Genomic DNA, 18320 nt, shown 5'->3' on the forward strand with positions numbered 1-18320 from the left:
CTACAGCACACATGCCTCGAACATGATGTTTCTGAATGCTTGTAAATGAGAGAAAATTAAAATGAAAAGTTACCTTAATGATTAAGTTAACTCTTTATTTAAATGTTATCCTGTTTCAAAGTGTCCCATTTACAATGATTCTGTTATAAATATGGCACCCTATCTCTAGGCTACTGGAAGCAAGATGCCTCCTGTTTGTATATATGACACTTGGGAATGGGAGACAATTTAAATGATGAGTTTTATGGCATCCAAATAAACCAAGTTCTTGCCTCAGTTTAGTTTTCTCCCATCTCAAAGTGTCGCCTTTACACACAGTAGACCTCTTGCTCCTAGAGGCTGGTAGGAACTGTGCAATATTTATAACAACAAATACAGCTATTCTTTTAGGTAGGAGAAATTTAAAGTGCAGGAAAATGTTCCATAATATGAACACTTTTACAAAATATTTTACTTCACTTTAAATTTCTCCTATATTAAAAAATGGCTGTATGTTTGTGTTATAATAATGTAACGGGCCACATATAGCAAAAGATATGTCCTGTACATACGACATAGGTTTTCAGTCTCCCATATACATATATCCCATTCATACGCACATATTATTCATACATCCCCAAGGACCACACTCTCACTGACACACAAGGCAGCCCTATCATAGTGCTCCTAGTAAAAATATTTTATCTAGCTCTATGGACATTAGGCTTAAAGTCAATGCCAGATTTGCTTAGCCTTCAGAAGTTCACAATTATGTTCACTGATCAGACGTAACTCTCACTACAGAAAAGGTTAGAGATCCCTGATATAGAGCAATGAGGCTAAAGGCTGAGTTACTTTGTAAGGTCATGGAACTCTGAGGTGACGTGCAATACACTTTTAAAGTATAGCAGGGGGTATGTTATTCCTTATAATACATGGTTACACCATCACCCAACCCACAAACCACTTAAATCCTTTGTGTCTACCTCTTTCATATGAAAGCCAGTGTGTTTGCAGACACGGAATAACATTAGAATCATATCTAAAAGCAGTTAGTATTTTTTACAGAAACATATTAGATAATGTTGGTCAGGTTGAAAAAACACTGTAATCTGAATGTGTAGAAACATCTATCTTTCTTGACATGATGTAAAAAAAGGTAACAAAAATAAACAAGTAGTTAGATTATCTTCTTTTGCTGATCACTGTTCATTTAAAAAGTAAAAACTGACCAGAAGAATATGTAGATCTCTAGTTTCCTTGTTTAAACTGCAGCTGTAATGATGCTCTGTGACTTGGTTTTCACCTTGTCTGCTGGCTCTGACAGCAGGCACAGTTACATCAGAAGTCAACCATAATAACTTATTACACCTGAGCAATTATGTCAGTTTATTATTACAATATTATTACTTAAGCTGCCTGTAATAAAGAAATTAGACATTGACTTTTTTTAGAGGGATTTCAGGCCACCGTGTATTAGAAAGCATTAGTATTCCCTCCAAGAATATAGATCTGAGAGTCTGTGTGCAATACAGATAAAGAGCAGGGGGCCAGATATACAATGTATACTCTAAATGTGGTCGCAGTTTGTACACCAACGTTTAGCGAATCCAAGGATTTTTTACAAACCGGCCTACATACTAATAGGTCAAGGCAAAAAATACTGAATTGTAGTGGGTTGCAATTCCACCTGCCTCATTCACTTTGGACCACTGCCTACCCCTAATGTTTTTGCCAACATTCACAAAGGGCAAGGGTCACTTAAGGACCCCCTTCCCTTTGTGAATGGTTCACCACTACACCTTTATGTAGTCTATAAAATATAAATATTGTGCCACCAGATTTTGGTTGCAAAGCATTAAAATATCCCACTGCAAATTGCTACTCGGATGGGACGCCCTAAACACGCACATTCTAAATAGCGATTCTGTATGCACTAGTACACCCAATTTGGGTTTTGCAGATACTAAAAGGTCATTTTACAGTTTTAAAGGCTCCAGTTGCGGCAACCGGAACATTTGCAACTGCAGCACCCCTTCATTGATCTGGCCCATGGTTCCTTCTATGAAGTGGGAAAGAGATGTTCCAGGTACTTTATCCCAGAACCTGCTCACGGACTTTGTGCATTTTACTCCTCAGAATTCAGCAGAAGCTTGACGCATGAACTGCCTTTGCTGTGTCTCCACTTTCAGTGTTGTTGTATCCACACCAATTGTGGCAAAGGAGTTCCAACTCACAAAGAAGATGGGGCAGAGGGGTTGGCTGAATGCTGCCTGGAAGCTGTGGATGAGCGGCATATCATCTCCAACCTCGTAGAAGGACAGGGTTCCTGCTGGGTAATCTAGGAACACTCCCAGCCTGTCGTGATGGCTCTTTTGGATGACACTCTTCTGGTTATTGTGCCAGGCTGAGCAGCGGGCGCTGTTCCATTCAAGGCACCAGGAGTGAGCGTTCCTGCCCACCAGACAGCAGCTCTGGTGGCCCTTCCGTGGGATGCTCTGGTATGACACCCCCAGTGCCACACGGTTGCCAGACAGCTGCACCTCCCAGTAGTGGCGTCCCCCAACAAACTGCTGCTGGCATAGCACCTGGGTAAAATGCTCGAACCTCTCCGGGCACTCGGGGTAGGCCTGTGGCTGCAGCTTACAAATCACCTTTCTGTTTACTGCCATCAGGCAGAGATTCCTATGCGCCGTTGTCTGGTCCAGGGTGAGTTCATGGGCGTCTGAACGGGTGAAAAGAGAGAGAAAGTGGTCAGTATGAACATCACCAAATTGTTCATACTACAGAGAACAGTGAGAGAAAATAGGAGGAATAGTAACGAGATGGGACACAAAGCCACAGCCAGTGATAAGCAGTATGCGGTCAAAGCAGCTAACGTGTTAGCCCTACAAAAGGATTCATTTACCTCAACACAAGTGGAAAGGAAAATTACCATGGATCCAGTTTATTAAAGCAGCAAATAGAACCATCATATTACCACAAATTCACAAATTTCTCAATAATCAGGCTGGGGCACAGGTATATTGTTGTGTGAAAGCTTAAATTGCAACTCTAGTCTCCTGGCTACACAGTCGACAATTTAGCCACTCACAGGACTATATTTCCTCCGGCTCATTTGCATATCTTTAACCTGACATCTGCGCTCTTCACCATAGAACCAATGCACCTGCAGAAAACGTCAGTATGCTGATCTTGGCTGAAGAGTGAAGAAAAAAGTTGGCTTGTTCATTGAGTCAACGATGGGAGTATTACAAAGCACTCAAAAAGCATAGGATAGTCAATGCAGTAAATCAAGTACTTTTAATCTTTAATCCTCCCTTTTAAATGCCTGGGACATAGCGGAATGTGAGCCTCGGCACCAAGAAAGCAGCCGAACGCATGGGCATCCTTTCTCATGCTCAGGCTCATGCTGTTAAGCTTTAATACTTCAGTTCTGCTTCTCTTTGTCTCTGAGAGGCAGAACAGTGCAATATGCTATCCTGATATACAGTATGAATGCTGCTGATGTTCACTGTTGATTGTTAGACCAGCATTAATACGCACAAGATTACATAGGGAATCACAGAATGTTTCATGTCTTTACTCCTGTGTTTTAAACAGCTGTTAATGTTTTTCCCAGGCCCAGGTTCAGTGTCTCCATCTCAGCCTTCATCCGTCTGGCTCGCTCAACAGGCTGAATGGGTAAACACTGATTGTCTAGCAAGGTAGCCACCCGTGGCACGCAGGTCCTGGTGAATTAACCGCATATTGTAGTCACTTTGCCAGCCTTGCACTGTTGCTGGACCCCATCTGTAATGGGAGAGAACAGGAGCTTCCTATCAAACGTTTTGTCACAATAATACTGTGTAAAAGGCCTCAGCATGGAATGCCTGGACTATACCGCATGCAGCAGTATAACATGGTTGCATTCTAAGTCCAGGACCTTATAGGAGATTTCATAGGCTTCCTTTTTAGAGAATGAAAAGGCATGTCCCACAGGACTAATGATATGCAACTATTCAAGTGCGTCCCCACCAGTGAGCGGCATCTGGTGATGATTGCATTTGAATTTGGTTGCAGTAGGAAGGAAGTATATTTACCCTCTTTGACTTTATGCATTTGGATTAGATATTTGGAAAGACGAAACCGACAGAACTTGGCAGTAGCCAAGGAGCCACTTACCCACTTGCAGTAAATCAATCATTCAGGGTTTGTGAAGCGCCGCTACTCACCTGGAAGGGTCTCAAAGTGCTGGGGGTAGGGGGTGGGCACTCGGCTCCTAAGCCCTCGCGGAGAATCATCAGAAGGCTACCACAGTCCATCAAGTGCGGGATACTTTCGGTTTACACTAACTCCCTCTTTTCACCCAAGTGTACTTTTTAATCTATAAACTACTTCAATCCATTCTGTATCAAATGGAATCCCTGAATGCGTTTCCTGCTTGCACCATCATATCATAAACCTTATCTTCAGATGATGACCCAAATGATTCTTTCCCTCAACTATTCCACTCCCGGTTCATAGATGGTAGTGTTATTCAATCACCTTGAGCGAATGTTCATTCCAAAGGGCACACCTTGATGTCAGATATATTAAAGCTCATTTATTTCTCATACTGTTGTTCTTCCAACTATTTGGTCTCATAATTTTCTGGTCAGTTTTACTGCGTGCTTCCCAGAAAAAAGGTCTATTAGGTCTGGTGAAAACCATCATTGTTCTTAAAAGATCTAGCATGATTACTGACATAGTGTTTCTTCATTGCCTCATTATGGGGCCAATTTAGAGTTAGGCAGAGTGGTTACTCTCTCCTCCAAACTAGCTAACCCGCCCACCAAATTTTAAGGTGGGCAGACCGTCAGTATGTTAACGACAGAGCCAACTCTGGCTCTGTCACTAACCTACTCCTTCGACAGCCCGATGAAATACAGGCCTTGGAGGTAAGCGATCTGACTGTTCGCCCAATTTACAGTGGGTGGTCAGGTGGCTTTTTTGGTTGCATGTCACCAGCTGGTACAACCTGGGGGTGAAGCACAATAAAAATAATAAACTGATCCCCCACATCACGGGGGAAGACTCCCATGGTGTTGGGGTATTAGTTTTACCTTTTTCAAAAACAAACTTCTAAGGGGGTGATTTACTAAGAGTTTTCACCGTGTTTACGTCACATTACTTTGCGCCATGGGGGCGTACCAAGGGTGGTGCATGGGCGTTCCCATTCAACCACCCAAGGTTTCTCACGCTAAACCCAATTTACTAAAAACAGTAGATTGAGTTAGCGTGAGAAAACTGCACCCTTTTCAACTAGGTGCAAGGAAGGAGAAATGCTTTCATTTCTCCTTCCTTTTCCGACTTTGCATGCGTGCTGCACTGTGCATGACGCATACAAAGTGGGAAAAACTTTACCTTGTGTCTAACATAGTATTTTGCATAGGAAGAGTAACCTTTCTGTACAAAACCTATGCTACACTCATGGGAACACCCTAGCGCTACGGCGCTAAGATGTGTGCCTGGCGCACAGTAGCTGTAATCAGCGCCTGCGCAAGGGAAAGGGGAGGAGAGAGCCATATCTTTGAAGATGTGACGCTCTCCTGCTCCCTCCCTGTCACGCAACGCAGCACAGCCTCTCGGAGGGCTGTGCTGTGTTACGTGGAGATTTTGTAAAACTCCCAGTTAAAGTCTAATGGCCGTCCGTCATGTTTAATGGAGCCCTCCATCAAACTTTTACAACTTTGCCAGGAAACGCTGTGGTGGCGGTTCCCGCCATTGTTAAAAGATGTCCAAGAGGAAGGCGGACTTCTTTAAATTTGGGGGGGTTGGATGTCTGTCAGTGCAACAGAGCAAATACTCCCTTGCCCCTGACAGACATTACTCTATCCTCCACGGCCTAAACCAGGCCCTAAGTCTGCTTGAGCAACTTAATGGCGTTAATTTCCTAAAATCCTATAATTACTTGTACAGTGGAATTCGCACTCTGTTCTGTATTCCTATTTCCAATTCCTGGTTTAATACCCAGACTCTCAATGCGAGTGCGCCTGGTTCAATTGTGTGCTTAAAGCCATGAAAAAACATTTCTGGCCCCTTTCAAGGATACTGCATTCTATTTTATTCCTAATTGAGGCAGTCTCTGTCGACTTAAGCTCTTTGATGTTAGACTATCTGAAAAGTATGGACTGGCTTTGGATCCACTCCAAGCTGGGATACCAAAATGATGAAGGTTGTCATGGAAAGAAGTGAGAAAGACAGCCAGGAGGTATAAGGAAGATGACATAAATAGAAACATCATATTAGGTGACGAGTAAGAGCACAAGGCATTCATAGAAATACCTTGACGAGAGGTAAGAGATGGGCCCAATACTTGATAGACATGATCTGTTTATACACCGATGATAAATTGTAGAACTTATTAAATCCAGAAGGGTCCATGGCGAAGATTCTAGAAATCTTTGAAATATAAGGACTATCCTCAGAATTCTGGATTAACTGGGATAATTTGATTCTTTAAACATGAGGTTTATGGCAGTCCATGGAATAGAGCAGAGATTCCCTTCTCATTGCAGAAGATGGGTTCAAGAACTTATGTAATGCCTCGGAAAACAGTTTTATGACCAGAATTAAGCTGTGCCTGTGGCGAGGCTTTGAAAATATCATGGCTAATGGGGAAAATTCTGGTAGTCGCTGCTAAGTAGAACAGCACTTTGTAAAATGATGGAACTACCTAGATTATTGTTTTATTTCAAAATACACCATTAGGAATCTCTGAAAGTATTTTCAGCATTATAGACTCTATTTTGTGTTGGTTCTTGCAAGGAGGGAAGTGTGCCAAAAATATCAGTGGACATTTGAGAGGGTAGTACTACCATCGCAGACTCTCCAGTACAAATATCCATAAATATTACTAGGCATCACATCTATTAGTGATAAATGATTTAACGTTTAGCCTGGAGGAGGAAACCTCTTAACACATGGACAGGTAAAGGATGGGGGATGTGGAATAGTTTCATGATTTGTATGGTGGAGGCCCATTACAAAATAATGGGGTAGCCCAATAATCACCAATGGACCTGGGTACAATGTGGTAAAGAGTGATCCGTAATTGCTTTGAAGCAGAAATGAATTTTCAATTATACTTATAAGTGTAGCTTCATAAGTCAAACACTGGTAATGAATACCACAATGAACACAACAACATACCTTGCTAACCAAGATAGCATAGTTTAAAGCATAAAGTCATTATAGCCAAAAATCACCAGGGTATTTTTAGATTCAGTATATTTTTTATCATACATTTCAATTGTATCAGGGTTATTTAGATACAGAGGTTGCTCAAGGAAAAAAGGGGAGAGAATAGGTGTGCAAGTGAAAAGGTAGGAAGGTGAAGTAGTCACAGATAATTAGAATTTATACATTTGTTGTTTTAGCAAAAGACTGATAAGAGAGACCAGTACAACAGGCCTGGCCTAAACAATTTGTTTATAACGTTTTTTATATATTTTATGAATTGCATGTATGCAACATTAAGTGAAGGGGATGGGATGAGGTCCAGGCCCTGTATGGGTGGGGTGCGTCGACGTTTCGACTCGGCTTGCACTTAGAGGGTGAGTCGTGCCTCAGCTGCGAGTCTTCCTCAGGACGGAGGGGTACGGGGTGCAACCTAATACTGGTGTCACAAGGGCATCCCAGGTAACGCACAGGAGCTTCAGTAGTAGTACAGTTAGAGTTATCCAATAGTGGTGAGAAGAAATTCCAATCCTGAGGCCCACCTTGTGAAGTCCTCAGCGGTATTCAAAAACCGTCAATGAATTAGCACATGCTAGGACATATGAATAAATCTGTCCAGACCTTATTTAAATACGTAGTCGGGTGCCACCCGCCTCGAGAATGACCTCCTGCCAAGTTGAGTAGCGACGTCATGCCTCAGGTATGTTGTTGTGTTCATTGTGGTATTCATTACCAGTGTTTGACTTATGAAGCTACACTTGTATGGTGGAGGAGCACCACTCAAGCTGCCATCCCCTACAACTGTGGCAATATGTGCTTAGAAGGTGGCAAATTGGGAAGGGAAAAATACCTGAGACACCCCCCCTGTAGACCAGTGGCATTATAAAGTATATTAGTGGGCTACAAGGTTTAAAAGAAATGGAACTTTCAAGATCACCAAGATAAGGGATTTATGGGGAATGGAAACAATGTTAACTTTTACTCAGTTGCAGCAGTAATACAAATAATCAAACAAAGGCATTATTAGACATCTTTAATTGTGAGCTTCGGAAAAACATGAAGGCGGGCTGAACTGCGGGATTATGCTCATTTAAAGAACACACATTTCAAAGAAATGTTGAAGTCGAAGGTATACAGTACGTAACTAAGTCATTACATTTGTTAAGTTAAAATAGGGAAAAGATGTAGGTGAGCTAATGGAGTAGGACTAGAGGGAGGCATTGATGCATCACAGGGAGGTGGCAGTAAGGGCAGAGTCATGGTTTCATTTAGCTGAATATACTGCATATAATACACTATTCAGGAAGTCAAATGCAGGTGTTTGGGTACACTGGCCTCATCCATATGTTTTCACTGGAATGTGTACAAGTAGGTACATTTTACCACATCCTGTGGTCATACCCTGAAATACAAACTTTGTAGGGGAAAGTAATGGAGAAGATACAGAAGATAGAATAAACATCAAGAGTGCTGCACTGCTTGGAATATTGGATGATCCTGAAACCAGAAGGTGGAAATACCTTCCCTCTAGTGGTGCACAAATGAAATAGGGTGCAAGAATGGGTATACCGTTGCCCTGTTATTTGACAAATGGTTTTGGGATCTTGACTGGGACTTAGGAAAGCCAGCAATGTCTAAAAAGAAGTATGGGGTGACTAGCGTAGTAATTCCAATTTCCACTCAATTATAAGGTTGAATGGGTTCAATTTTTTATGTAAATATTGGTAGGACCAACACTGTTAGAACAGTCCATGTTGTAAGAGCTGTCATGACAAATGTGATCTTAAAGAGAATGTCAGTCCTAGAACCTTAATGACTATTTTGCTGATTTTTTTAAATTCAGAAATAAAAATCATATTTTTTTTTTTAAATGAGAGAGCACGAAGAACACAAGTGTGTGGGAAGAATACAATGAAAATGTTTAAGAAAACTGTAAGAGTGCAAGATCACAGAAATGAATAAAGTGTGTACAGGTAAGAAAAGAGCATGGAGTGCACTAAGGCATGGAAAGAATGTAGTAGTTCAGGTTGCACACGACAGTGCAGGATTAATGTAGCAGTGCAGGAAGGACGCAGTGGTGCTGCACGCTCAGTGGCGTGCAGACTATGCACAGGAATGCAGGACGGGCCCAGAACGAGACAAGAGAGCCGAAGGAGACTGTGAGTGAATGGTGAATTCAAAAGTGTAAGGAGAGCATACGAGTATGCAGTGCACACAAGAAGCTAGTGGAAGCTTAGAGGTGCCGTAGTAGAGCAGTCATGTAGGGTGAACATGGACAACATAAGAAGGGCGGAGGCTAGAAAAGATCTGGAGCCACGCAGAAGTTCAGGAGAGGGATTAGAGTGTATGCGTGCCCAGCAGTGCAACAGGAGTGTTCAAAGAGTGCAGCAGAAGACAATGAAGAGTGTGGAAGTGTAGGAAAAGCACAATAGTACAAGAAGAAGTAAAGAGGCCAGGATTGTAGGACTAGCACAGGGGTTCAGCAACAACATAGGTGTAAGGCAGAGTGCAGGTAGGGCACAACAGTGCTAGAAAAGCATAAGACTTCACGAAAGATACAGGGATGCAGTTACAATGCATGAGTCAAAAAGAGAGTAGGCTTGCAGGGGAGCACAAGAATGATGGGAATGTGCAGAAGGACGTCAGGCTTTTTTGAAAGGTGCAGAGTGAACTCAGCATTGCAGCACATATGCAATAGGAACAGATGGGAGTAGAAGGTGGACGTAGGTCAGCAAGAAGTGCAGAGACGTGCATGAAGGGCAGAATCTCAGCTTACAATGCAGGAACTCCGATCGTACCCTGGGCTTCAGCGGCTGCAGGTGGGAACGGTCCAAGCCTGAGATGGGGCCAGCGGATGAGACAGGCATATCCGGCACTGCAGAGAGTTTGAAAGAAATCAGACTAGAGACACAAGAGTTTCAGTTAACTGTGGCAGCTGGATTCGCTCTTACTAGGAAATATATGAATGCTGTTTACAGTTAGAAATTGAAATTAACTGTCATAGGCTTAGGCAGAATATTTGGTAGGTTCCTTTAAAGAACACTACAACAACAGTGGATGAACTGTCCAAAAACCAGCTACCTCGCCTACCGCTCATTGACTTTATGCTTGTCTTTCACCCTACATGTCGCTCTGCTGCCTTATGGCTGTGTTTACTGTACAGAAATACCCTATACATACATGCATACTGAACTGGTGCTCTTTTCATGCTCCTATCATTTAAAAGGCCAGCATCCTGTGTGTGCACCTCTCACTCCCAGGATCTTCTAGCAGTCAGAAACTCCTGATCTCACTGTAGTTCAAGGGCTCAACTCCTCAGGATGTTTTCATTATGTACTTCTCTCACCATCCAGGATCTCTTTTTAAAAAAACATAATTTTACTGGTTTTAATGTATTCAAGAAGTAGAGCACGTATCATTCGCCTTTCATGCAGACTGCATCGTTTATAAACAGTTTGTTTTAATTGTGCTTAAATTTGCTCCCTCCAACATGATCTTCAAGCACGTTGATGCATAGCAGCCGGTATGAAAGGTCCTGCGATCCCCTGATAGTCCATGCAATCTCCCAATATTTTGTCATATTTCTGCAGTAGCTACGTGTTGTGGGAGCGGTATCTCCAGTGCCATGCAGTGATCTATTGCTCACACCAAACTCTCAAAGGTAGGGTGTGCTCCACCACATTTGTGCAATGTTATATTTTGCATTCCCATACCAAGAGCTATCAGTGCTGATTTGTGTTGGTTTGTATATAGGTCTTGTGGTATATGAAGGAGCAACAACTCTGTATAATCATTTGCAGGCTAGTTATTTCTTTAGCGTACCCATCACCCTGTCCCAGAATAACAGTATCCCAGGGCATCGCAGTGTAGCGAGCAAGAGGTCACCTACAGGATTCTCACATCTGATGCAATCCGGGGAGTCAATTTCCCACACTGCCAAATTTTTTGATGAGTAATATCAAGTCCTGAGCAGAAACTTCACCAGAATCATCAGGAACTGGGTGCCAATCGCTACCTCATGTGGTGTCATCTTGGCTGTCTGCTTGCCCTTGTCCGAATGTTTTTCAATGTCGTTTTCCATGCCAATCTAAGGGTGTCCAAGGAGGTAGGTGTGGGTTACTAATTAGCAGTATACCTGTGAAATCTTATGGACACCCATACCTCGCTAGTCAGGAGCTTAGTTAGTTTGGGCCCACTCCACCAGACGCTCAACTGCAATTCCTTGATAATGCTGTGCCTGTTCCAACCCTTGCTACCAAATCAGCGGCCCAAAACGTGGTGTCCAAAATTGAGCTTCTTGAGCAGATCAAAGAGGTAGTTCCACTCAAATGAGTTGAATGCCTTCTCAAGATTTGCCATCAACAGGGCCAAAGAGCCCTCCAAATAGTTCAACAAAGCCAGGGTGTTGTGTAGGCACCAGATGTTGTGACGTATAGAGAGACCTTATATAAAGCCACATTGGTCTGGGTGCACCAGTGACCCAATTACTTCAAGCAGACGGGTGGCAAAACTTTAGCAATCATTTTAGCTTCAATATTAATCAGGGAAATCAGGCGATATGATCACAATGTATGCAGTTGTCGTGATTTATATATAACCAGTATCTCATTGATTAGTAAATCAGGCATGCGTACTCCCCTCCAGGCTCTCTTGGCCTGCCCACACTGTTGGCACAGTCTGTTCACCCTTGCTGAATAGGCCTGGACAGGGTTAGTGGGCCTGAAGTACACTAGGAAGGACAGGCTCTCTGTAGATCCTCCACACCCACATTGTACAGAGACATTTCTTTTTCCCCACAGACCGATGAGCCTTAATTTTGTCGGCCTTGCCCCTGTGCGTATAGCATTACATCTAGCTGCACACTGCTACCTGTCAGCAGGCCTTCAAAGGAGCTCCTGCCTTATCTGCTACAGGAAAATTGTTCATACAAATACTTCACTAGAGCATAGATCCTGACCAGGGCAGGACTGGGAACTGAAAGCAGCCCTGGCAAATTTTGCCAGACCAGCCCCAGTCCGGTGCGTAGTGAGCGAGCAAAGCGAGCGAGCCCGACCACTACTAGGGGCGTTTGGGGGGTTCTCCCCCAATAAAATTTTGGAAAAAGACAGACCAAAATGGTGAATTTTACAGCACATTTCTCATTACATGTTCAATTGTATCAACTTTCAAAGCACAGTAAATAGTAGATGATGACCTTAAAGAGCACCAGGTTACCCTCCCAGTCATATGTACCCATAGACATTCTTTCAGAGAGCACCAAAAATAGACACAAGCACACAGGCCACTGAGGCCAGAAATGGTGGAAATGTCACACATAAGCACCTAGGCACTGACCCAGGCCTGGTCACACCAGGCCAGAAAGCACAGAAACATCACACATAAGCACCCAGGCCAGTAAGCATGGAACTGTCACACATGAGCCTCCAGGTCACTGAGGCCAGAAACTATGGAATCAGCACACATTAGCGCCCAGGCCAGAAAGCATGGAAATATCACACATAAGCACCCAGGCCAGAAAGCATGGAAATGTCACACATAAGCACCCAGGCTGCCAGAAGGCATGGAAATGTCTCACATGGCACCCTAGCCAGAAAACATGAAAAATTCACACAAAGGCACCCGGGCCAGTGGCACTGGAACACTTTCCAGAGTGTGGGTGCTGCCATCAATGTTTCCTGTACATCACTGAAGTCATGGGATTGTGAAAAATTCAAGAATCGCACAGAGAACAAGGGTAGCAATTCAGCCTTGCCTATTCCAGGACATATAAAACTTAAAAGTATATGCCAAACCCTTTAAATACACTGCACTCTGCATACTGCACCCTGCTTTATGGAAGGGGCTTGCACTAGTGGTGACATCCCGGTGACATTTGTAGTAAAAGGGAATATTTTTAGGCCTGTCAAAAGGTTCCTTTTGCCAGGTCAAAATGGCAGTTTTACAACTGCACAGGCAGACTGCAATGGCAGGCTACTTACGTGGGTGGCACAATAAGTGTTGCAGGCCCACTAGCAGCATTTAATTTACAGTCCCTGGGTACATGTAGAACCACATTTCTAGGGACTTACAAGTAAATTAAATTTGCCAATTCGGTGTAAACCATTTTTACCATGTTTAAAGGAAAGAGCGCAAGCACTTTAGCACTGGTTAGCAGTGGCAAAGTGCACTGAGCCCTATGAGCCAACAAAAATGGCCTTTTTTGATGTAATAAAGCAGATCAAACCTGAATTTAATTTGGAGGAATCTGAGGCCGACAAGGACTTATCTAACCATGTCTCAGCAGTCAGTATGAACAATATGTATCTAAAAAACACTTCACAAGGGAGGCCGTGGAAGACTAGTGCTACAGCTCACGATCCTTGAAGAGCCTCTCCCCATGAAGTCCCAGTATCATTTTGAATGTTTAACCCCTTCACTGCTAGGCCTTTCCCCTCCTGTGCTGAGCTTTTTTTGGCTATTTGGGGTAGTTTGCGCTTAGGCCCCTGTAACTTTTTGACCACATAAGGTATCAACGCCAAATTAGCGTCCTTTTCTTCCAACATCATGGGGATTCTAAAGGCACCCAGGGTTTGTGGATTCCCATGTAGGGGACCCAGAAATTAGCCAAAATACATCAATTGTTTTCTTTTTTTTTTTAAATGTGAAAACGGGCTACAGATGAAAGCGTCTGGTTTTTTCCCTGCAAATGGTATCAAAAAGGGGGTTGTGGTGCTAAAATCACCATCTTCTCAGCTTTCAGGGACAAGCAGACTTTTGTCAGAAAACCAAAATGTTTTACACACTTTTGGCATTTTTCTGGGACATAGCCTATTTTTGCTATTTTTTGTGCTTTCAACCTCTTTCCAGTCAATGGTAGAAATGGGTATGAAAGCAATAATGGATCCTGGAAAGCTATATATTTTCGAAAAGTAGACACAATTCTGAATTCAGCAAGGGGTCATTTGTGTAGATCTTTCAAGGTTTCTTTATAGAAACTAAGCATTGAATATTGGAAAAATTGAACATTAGTTGGAAAAAAACAGCCATTTGTGTCGACGTTTTCACCTGTAACTTCTTCTAAGTATGACAGCTGTTTGAAAGCAATATACCGTTACATCCGCTGGACCTTTCTGGTTGTGGGGATATTTAGGACTTGTAGGTTCACCAAGAACCCGACGAACCCAGAGCCGATAACTGAGCAGCGTCTTGCAATTTTTTTTATTATATACCGGGTATATAGCAATTAATTTGGGAAAATATATACATTGAAAAATGGGTATGAGAGACACCTATGTATTTCTGAAATTGGAACAAAATATAGTGTTTAGAAACAGTAGATATTTGCACATTTCCGAAATTGTGAGTACCCATACTAGCATGAGAATTATAGGTCATCTTTCAAAATGACTTCTTTTTTACACATTGTCTTTCATTTGGAAGGCAGAAATGCATCGAAAGTCAATAGGTAATAACAGATGCTCTATAATTCTGTGTTACCCTAAGTCTCCCGATAAAAATGGTACCTCACTTGTGTGGGTAGGCCTCGTGCCCGCGACAGGACACGGCTCAAAACGCAACATGGATACTTTATTTTCATAGTGAAAACAGACCCTTTTTTTGCAAAGTGCCTAGCTGTAGATTTTGAACCCTAGCTCTGCCAGCACCTAAGAAAACCTAGCAAACCTATACATTTTTGAAAACTACACACCCAGGGAAATCCAGGATGGGGTTACTTGTCTGGCTCTCACCAGGTTCTGTTACCCAGAATCCCTTGCACCCCTCATAATTTGTAAAAAAAAACAAAAAACAAATTTTCTCACATTTCTGTGGTGGAAAGTTCTGGAATCTGCGTGGATCCACAAAATTCCACCCACCCCGCGTTCCCCAAAGTCTTCCCAGAAAAATTGTACCTCACTTGTGTGGGTAGGCCTAGTGCCAGCGACAGGAAACTGCCCAAAACGCAACGTGGATACACCACATTTTCACAGTGAAAACTGACCCTTTTTTTGCAAAGTGCCTAGCTGTAGATTTTGAACCCTAGCTCTGCCGGTACCTAGGGAAACCTAGCCAACCTATACATTTTTGAAAACTAGACACCCGGGGGATTTCGGAGAGGTATGATTTTCGTGGATACCCCAACATTTTCTTACCCAGAATCCCCTGCAAACCTCAAATTTAGCTAAAAAAATCACTTTTTCCATATATTTTTGTGTGGGAAGGATGTGGCATCACTGGGCTGACACAAATGTCCTACCACCCAGCACTCCCCCAGGTCTCACGATACAAATGGTGCCTCACTCGTGTGGGAGGCCCATGTACCCGCGACAGGCAAGGGCCCAAAACATATTGAGGCGACATCAAAATTGCCTATCACAAAATGACCTGGTTTTGCAAGGGGGATCACCTGGGTTTTTGGCCCGTGCTCAGCAGCCAGCTAGGGAAACCTACCAAACCCACACATTTCTGAAAACTAGATACCCGGGGGATTATAGGGAGGTATGGCTTGCGTGGATCCCCCAACTTTTTCTTACCCAGAATCCCATGCAAACCTCAAATATAGATGAAAAAAATCACTTTTTCCACACATTTTTGTGTGGGAAAGTTGTGGCATCACTGGGCTGACACAAATTTCCTACCACCCAGCGTTCCCCCAGGTCTCCCGATAAAAATGATGCCTCACTCGTGTGGGAGACCCAAGTACCCGCGACAGACAAGGGCCCAAAACTTATTGAGGCGGCATCAAAATTGCCTATCAAAAAACGACCTGGTTCATGGTCGAATGGCCCTTCCTCTTTGCCGTCTTGTCGCACTTGGGCTTTGGGCCCAAATTTAGGGCCTGGGTCCGGCTCTTATATGCCCAACCACTGGCCCATGTGGCCGTGAACGGACACATATCGAGAGACTTTCCCCTTACGCGTGGCACCCGACAGGGATGCCCCCTGTCGCCCCTGCTCTTCGCTCTGGTGCTAGAACCCTTGGCGGCTTGGATCCGCTGGGAACCCCAGATACGGGGACTTAAATGGACAAATGACTGGGAGGACCGTATCTCCCTCTACGCGGATGACCTGCTACTCTATCTCTCCTCCCCGAGACGCTCCATCCTTGCCCTACTCAACATTTGTGATATTTTCGGGAGAGCGTCCGGTTATACTATCAACTGGTCGAAATCGGTGCTCTATGTGCTGTGCGGCCCCACTCCCCGGCTCCCCGTGGACTGCCCGTTGCAGACGGTGACGGAGTCGTTTAAGTATCTGGGTATCCACATCACGGCCAACCCCACGGACTTCTTCCAACTAAATCTGCACCCCCCATTAGACCGCCTCCGGCGCGATGTGCGCCACTGGGGTACGCTACCGCTTGCGTTGCTGGGGAAGGCGGCCCTCTTTAAAATGATGGCCCTTCCCAGGTTCGTCTACGTGCTGGAAAACACACCGTATCCCGTCCCGCCAGACTACTTCCGCGCGATAGCAGCGCAGGTGACTACCCTTCTGTGGGGTGGCAGACCGCCGCGCATAGCGCAGTCAAAATTGACTCGCGGCTGGTACGACGGGGGGATAGCGCTTCCCGACATTCAGCTCTATTATTGGGCAGCGCAGCTCAAAGTCATAAACCAGTGGCTTCATGTCCCGCATACGGACCCGGCATTTAGAGCAGATAGGGACATAATATGGGAACGAGGTGTGTTGGCAACCCTGTATGATGGTGGGCTGACTCCGGCTTTCATCGGCCCTCTCAGACAAACGGTGGCCATATGGCATGCAGCACAGGCCAGATTAGGGTGGCGCGGGGTGCTGACCAAGCTCACACCGCTGTGGGACTCCAGGCAGCTTGGGAGGCTCCGGCACAGCAGGGGATTTGACAAGTGGGACGCTATAGGGATCTCTACGATTGGCGACATGTGGCATGGGAATGACGTTATCACATTCGACCGTCTCCAACAGCAATATGAACTGGCGCCCTCCGAATGGTTCCGCTACACGCAAATTAAACACGCCTTGCTGGCACGGCTAACACCGGGTGTGGCGGTACCAGAGGCATCGCCCTTGGAGGACTGGTTATTAACGGATTATATGCCGAAAAGGGCCACATCGTTTACATACCGTAAGCTGATTAACAACCTGCCGGACCCAATGGGCCCTCTCCGCGAGAAATGGTCCCGTGATCTGGGGGAATTCGACGAACCGGAGTGGCGAGAGGCGCTGGCCTCGCCACGGGAGGCGGGTATACCATCGAGGCTCAGGCTGGTGCAGCTTCGCATCTTCCGCCGCTCCTATTACACCAGGCACACACTGCTCAAGATCAGCAGCGCGACACATCCTTTCTGCCTGCGTGGTTGCGGGGAGGTGGGAGGCTTCTTCCATACCATATGGGAATGCCCCGTGCTTCAGGAGTACTGGCGGGGGGTGATGAACATGCTGTCACAGTCGGGGGGAGTCACGCTGGTGCCGGAGCCCAGACGCTGCCTGCTGAATATCTGGGAGCCTAACGACCTCTCGCGCCTGGCGCAGGGCTGGGCCACATTAGGATTAATGATAGCTAAACGCAACATAGCTCAAAAATGGGGGACAGGGGAACTGCCGCGCCTCACTGCTTGGGGCACAGACATGGACGAGGCCATGTTTGCAGAGAAGTCGGCCTTTATTAGACGGGGCTGTCCTGGCAAATGGAGTAAAGTATGGGGAGCGTGGAACTCCTATAGGGGTGACATCTGTGACCCGCCCGCAGATCCTGAAGACGATGCCTCAGACACAGACTAGGATGGGGGATCCCGGGGGTGGGGGAGCGAGATGGTGGATGTTGGAGAAATGTACCGCTGTTGAACTGTTTTCTGCCAACTTGCCGCATTCAGGGGCTACTGCATTGCTCTACATTGTGGAAAATTATGTGTCTGATTACTGTATTGTGCTGCTGCTAATGAATACAATAAAAACAAGTTTAAAAAAAAAAAAAAAAAAACGACCTGGTTTTGCAAGGGGGTCACCTGGGTTTTTGGCCCAATGTTCGTCTGCCAACTAGGGAAACCTACCAAACCCACACATTTCTGAAAACTAGACACCTGGGGGATTCTAGGGAGGTATGGCTTGCGTGGATCCCCCAACGTTTTCTTACCCAGAATCCCCTGCAAACCTCAAATTTAGCTGAAAAAAATCACTTTTTCCAAA

General features: G+C 44.7%; 1 protein-coding gene across 2 annotated transcripts in view; it reads right to left on the minus strand.

The window, feature by feature from the left end:
- Positions 1-1353: 1353 nt before the first annotated feature.
- LOC146810065 (tripartite motif-containing protein 16-like protein) overlaps positions 1354-18320 on the minus strand; it is a 46260-nt gene continuing 29293 nt past the window's right edge. For both annotated transcript variants that reach the window (XM_085616975.1, XM_085616976.1), the window contains 2 exons: positions 9956-10054; positions 1354-2704 (listed from right to left, as the gene is read on the minus strand). In XM_085616975.1, the coding sequence (XP_085473101.1) occupies positions 2115-2704; positions 9956-10054 (689 nt within the window). In that variant the 3' untranslated portion in view covers positions 1354-2114. The remainder of the gene's footprint in view (positions 2705-9955; positions 10055-18320) is intronic.

This window comes from Triturus cristatus, chromosome 7 (genome assembly GCF_964204655.1).
Source record: "Triturus cristatus chromosome 7, aTriCri1.1, whole genome shotgun sequence".
Lineage (NCBI taxonomy): Eukaryota > Metazoa > Chordata > Amphibia > Caudata > Salamandridae > Triturus > Triturus cristatus.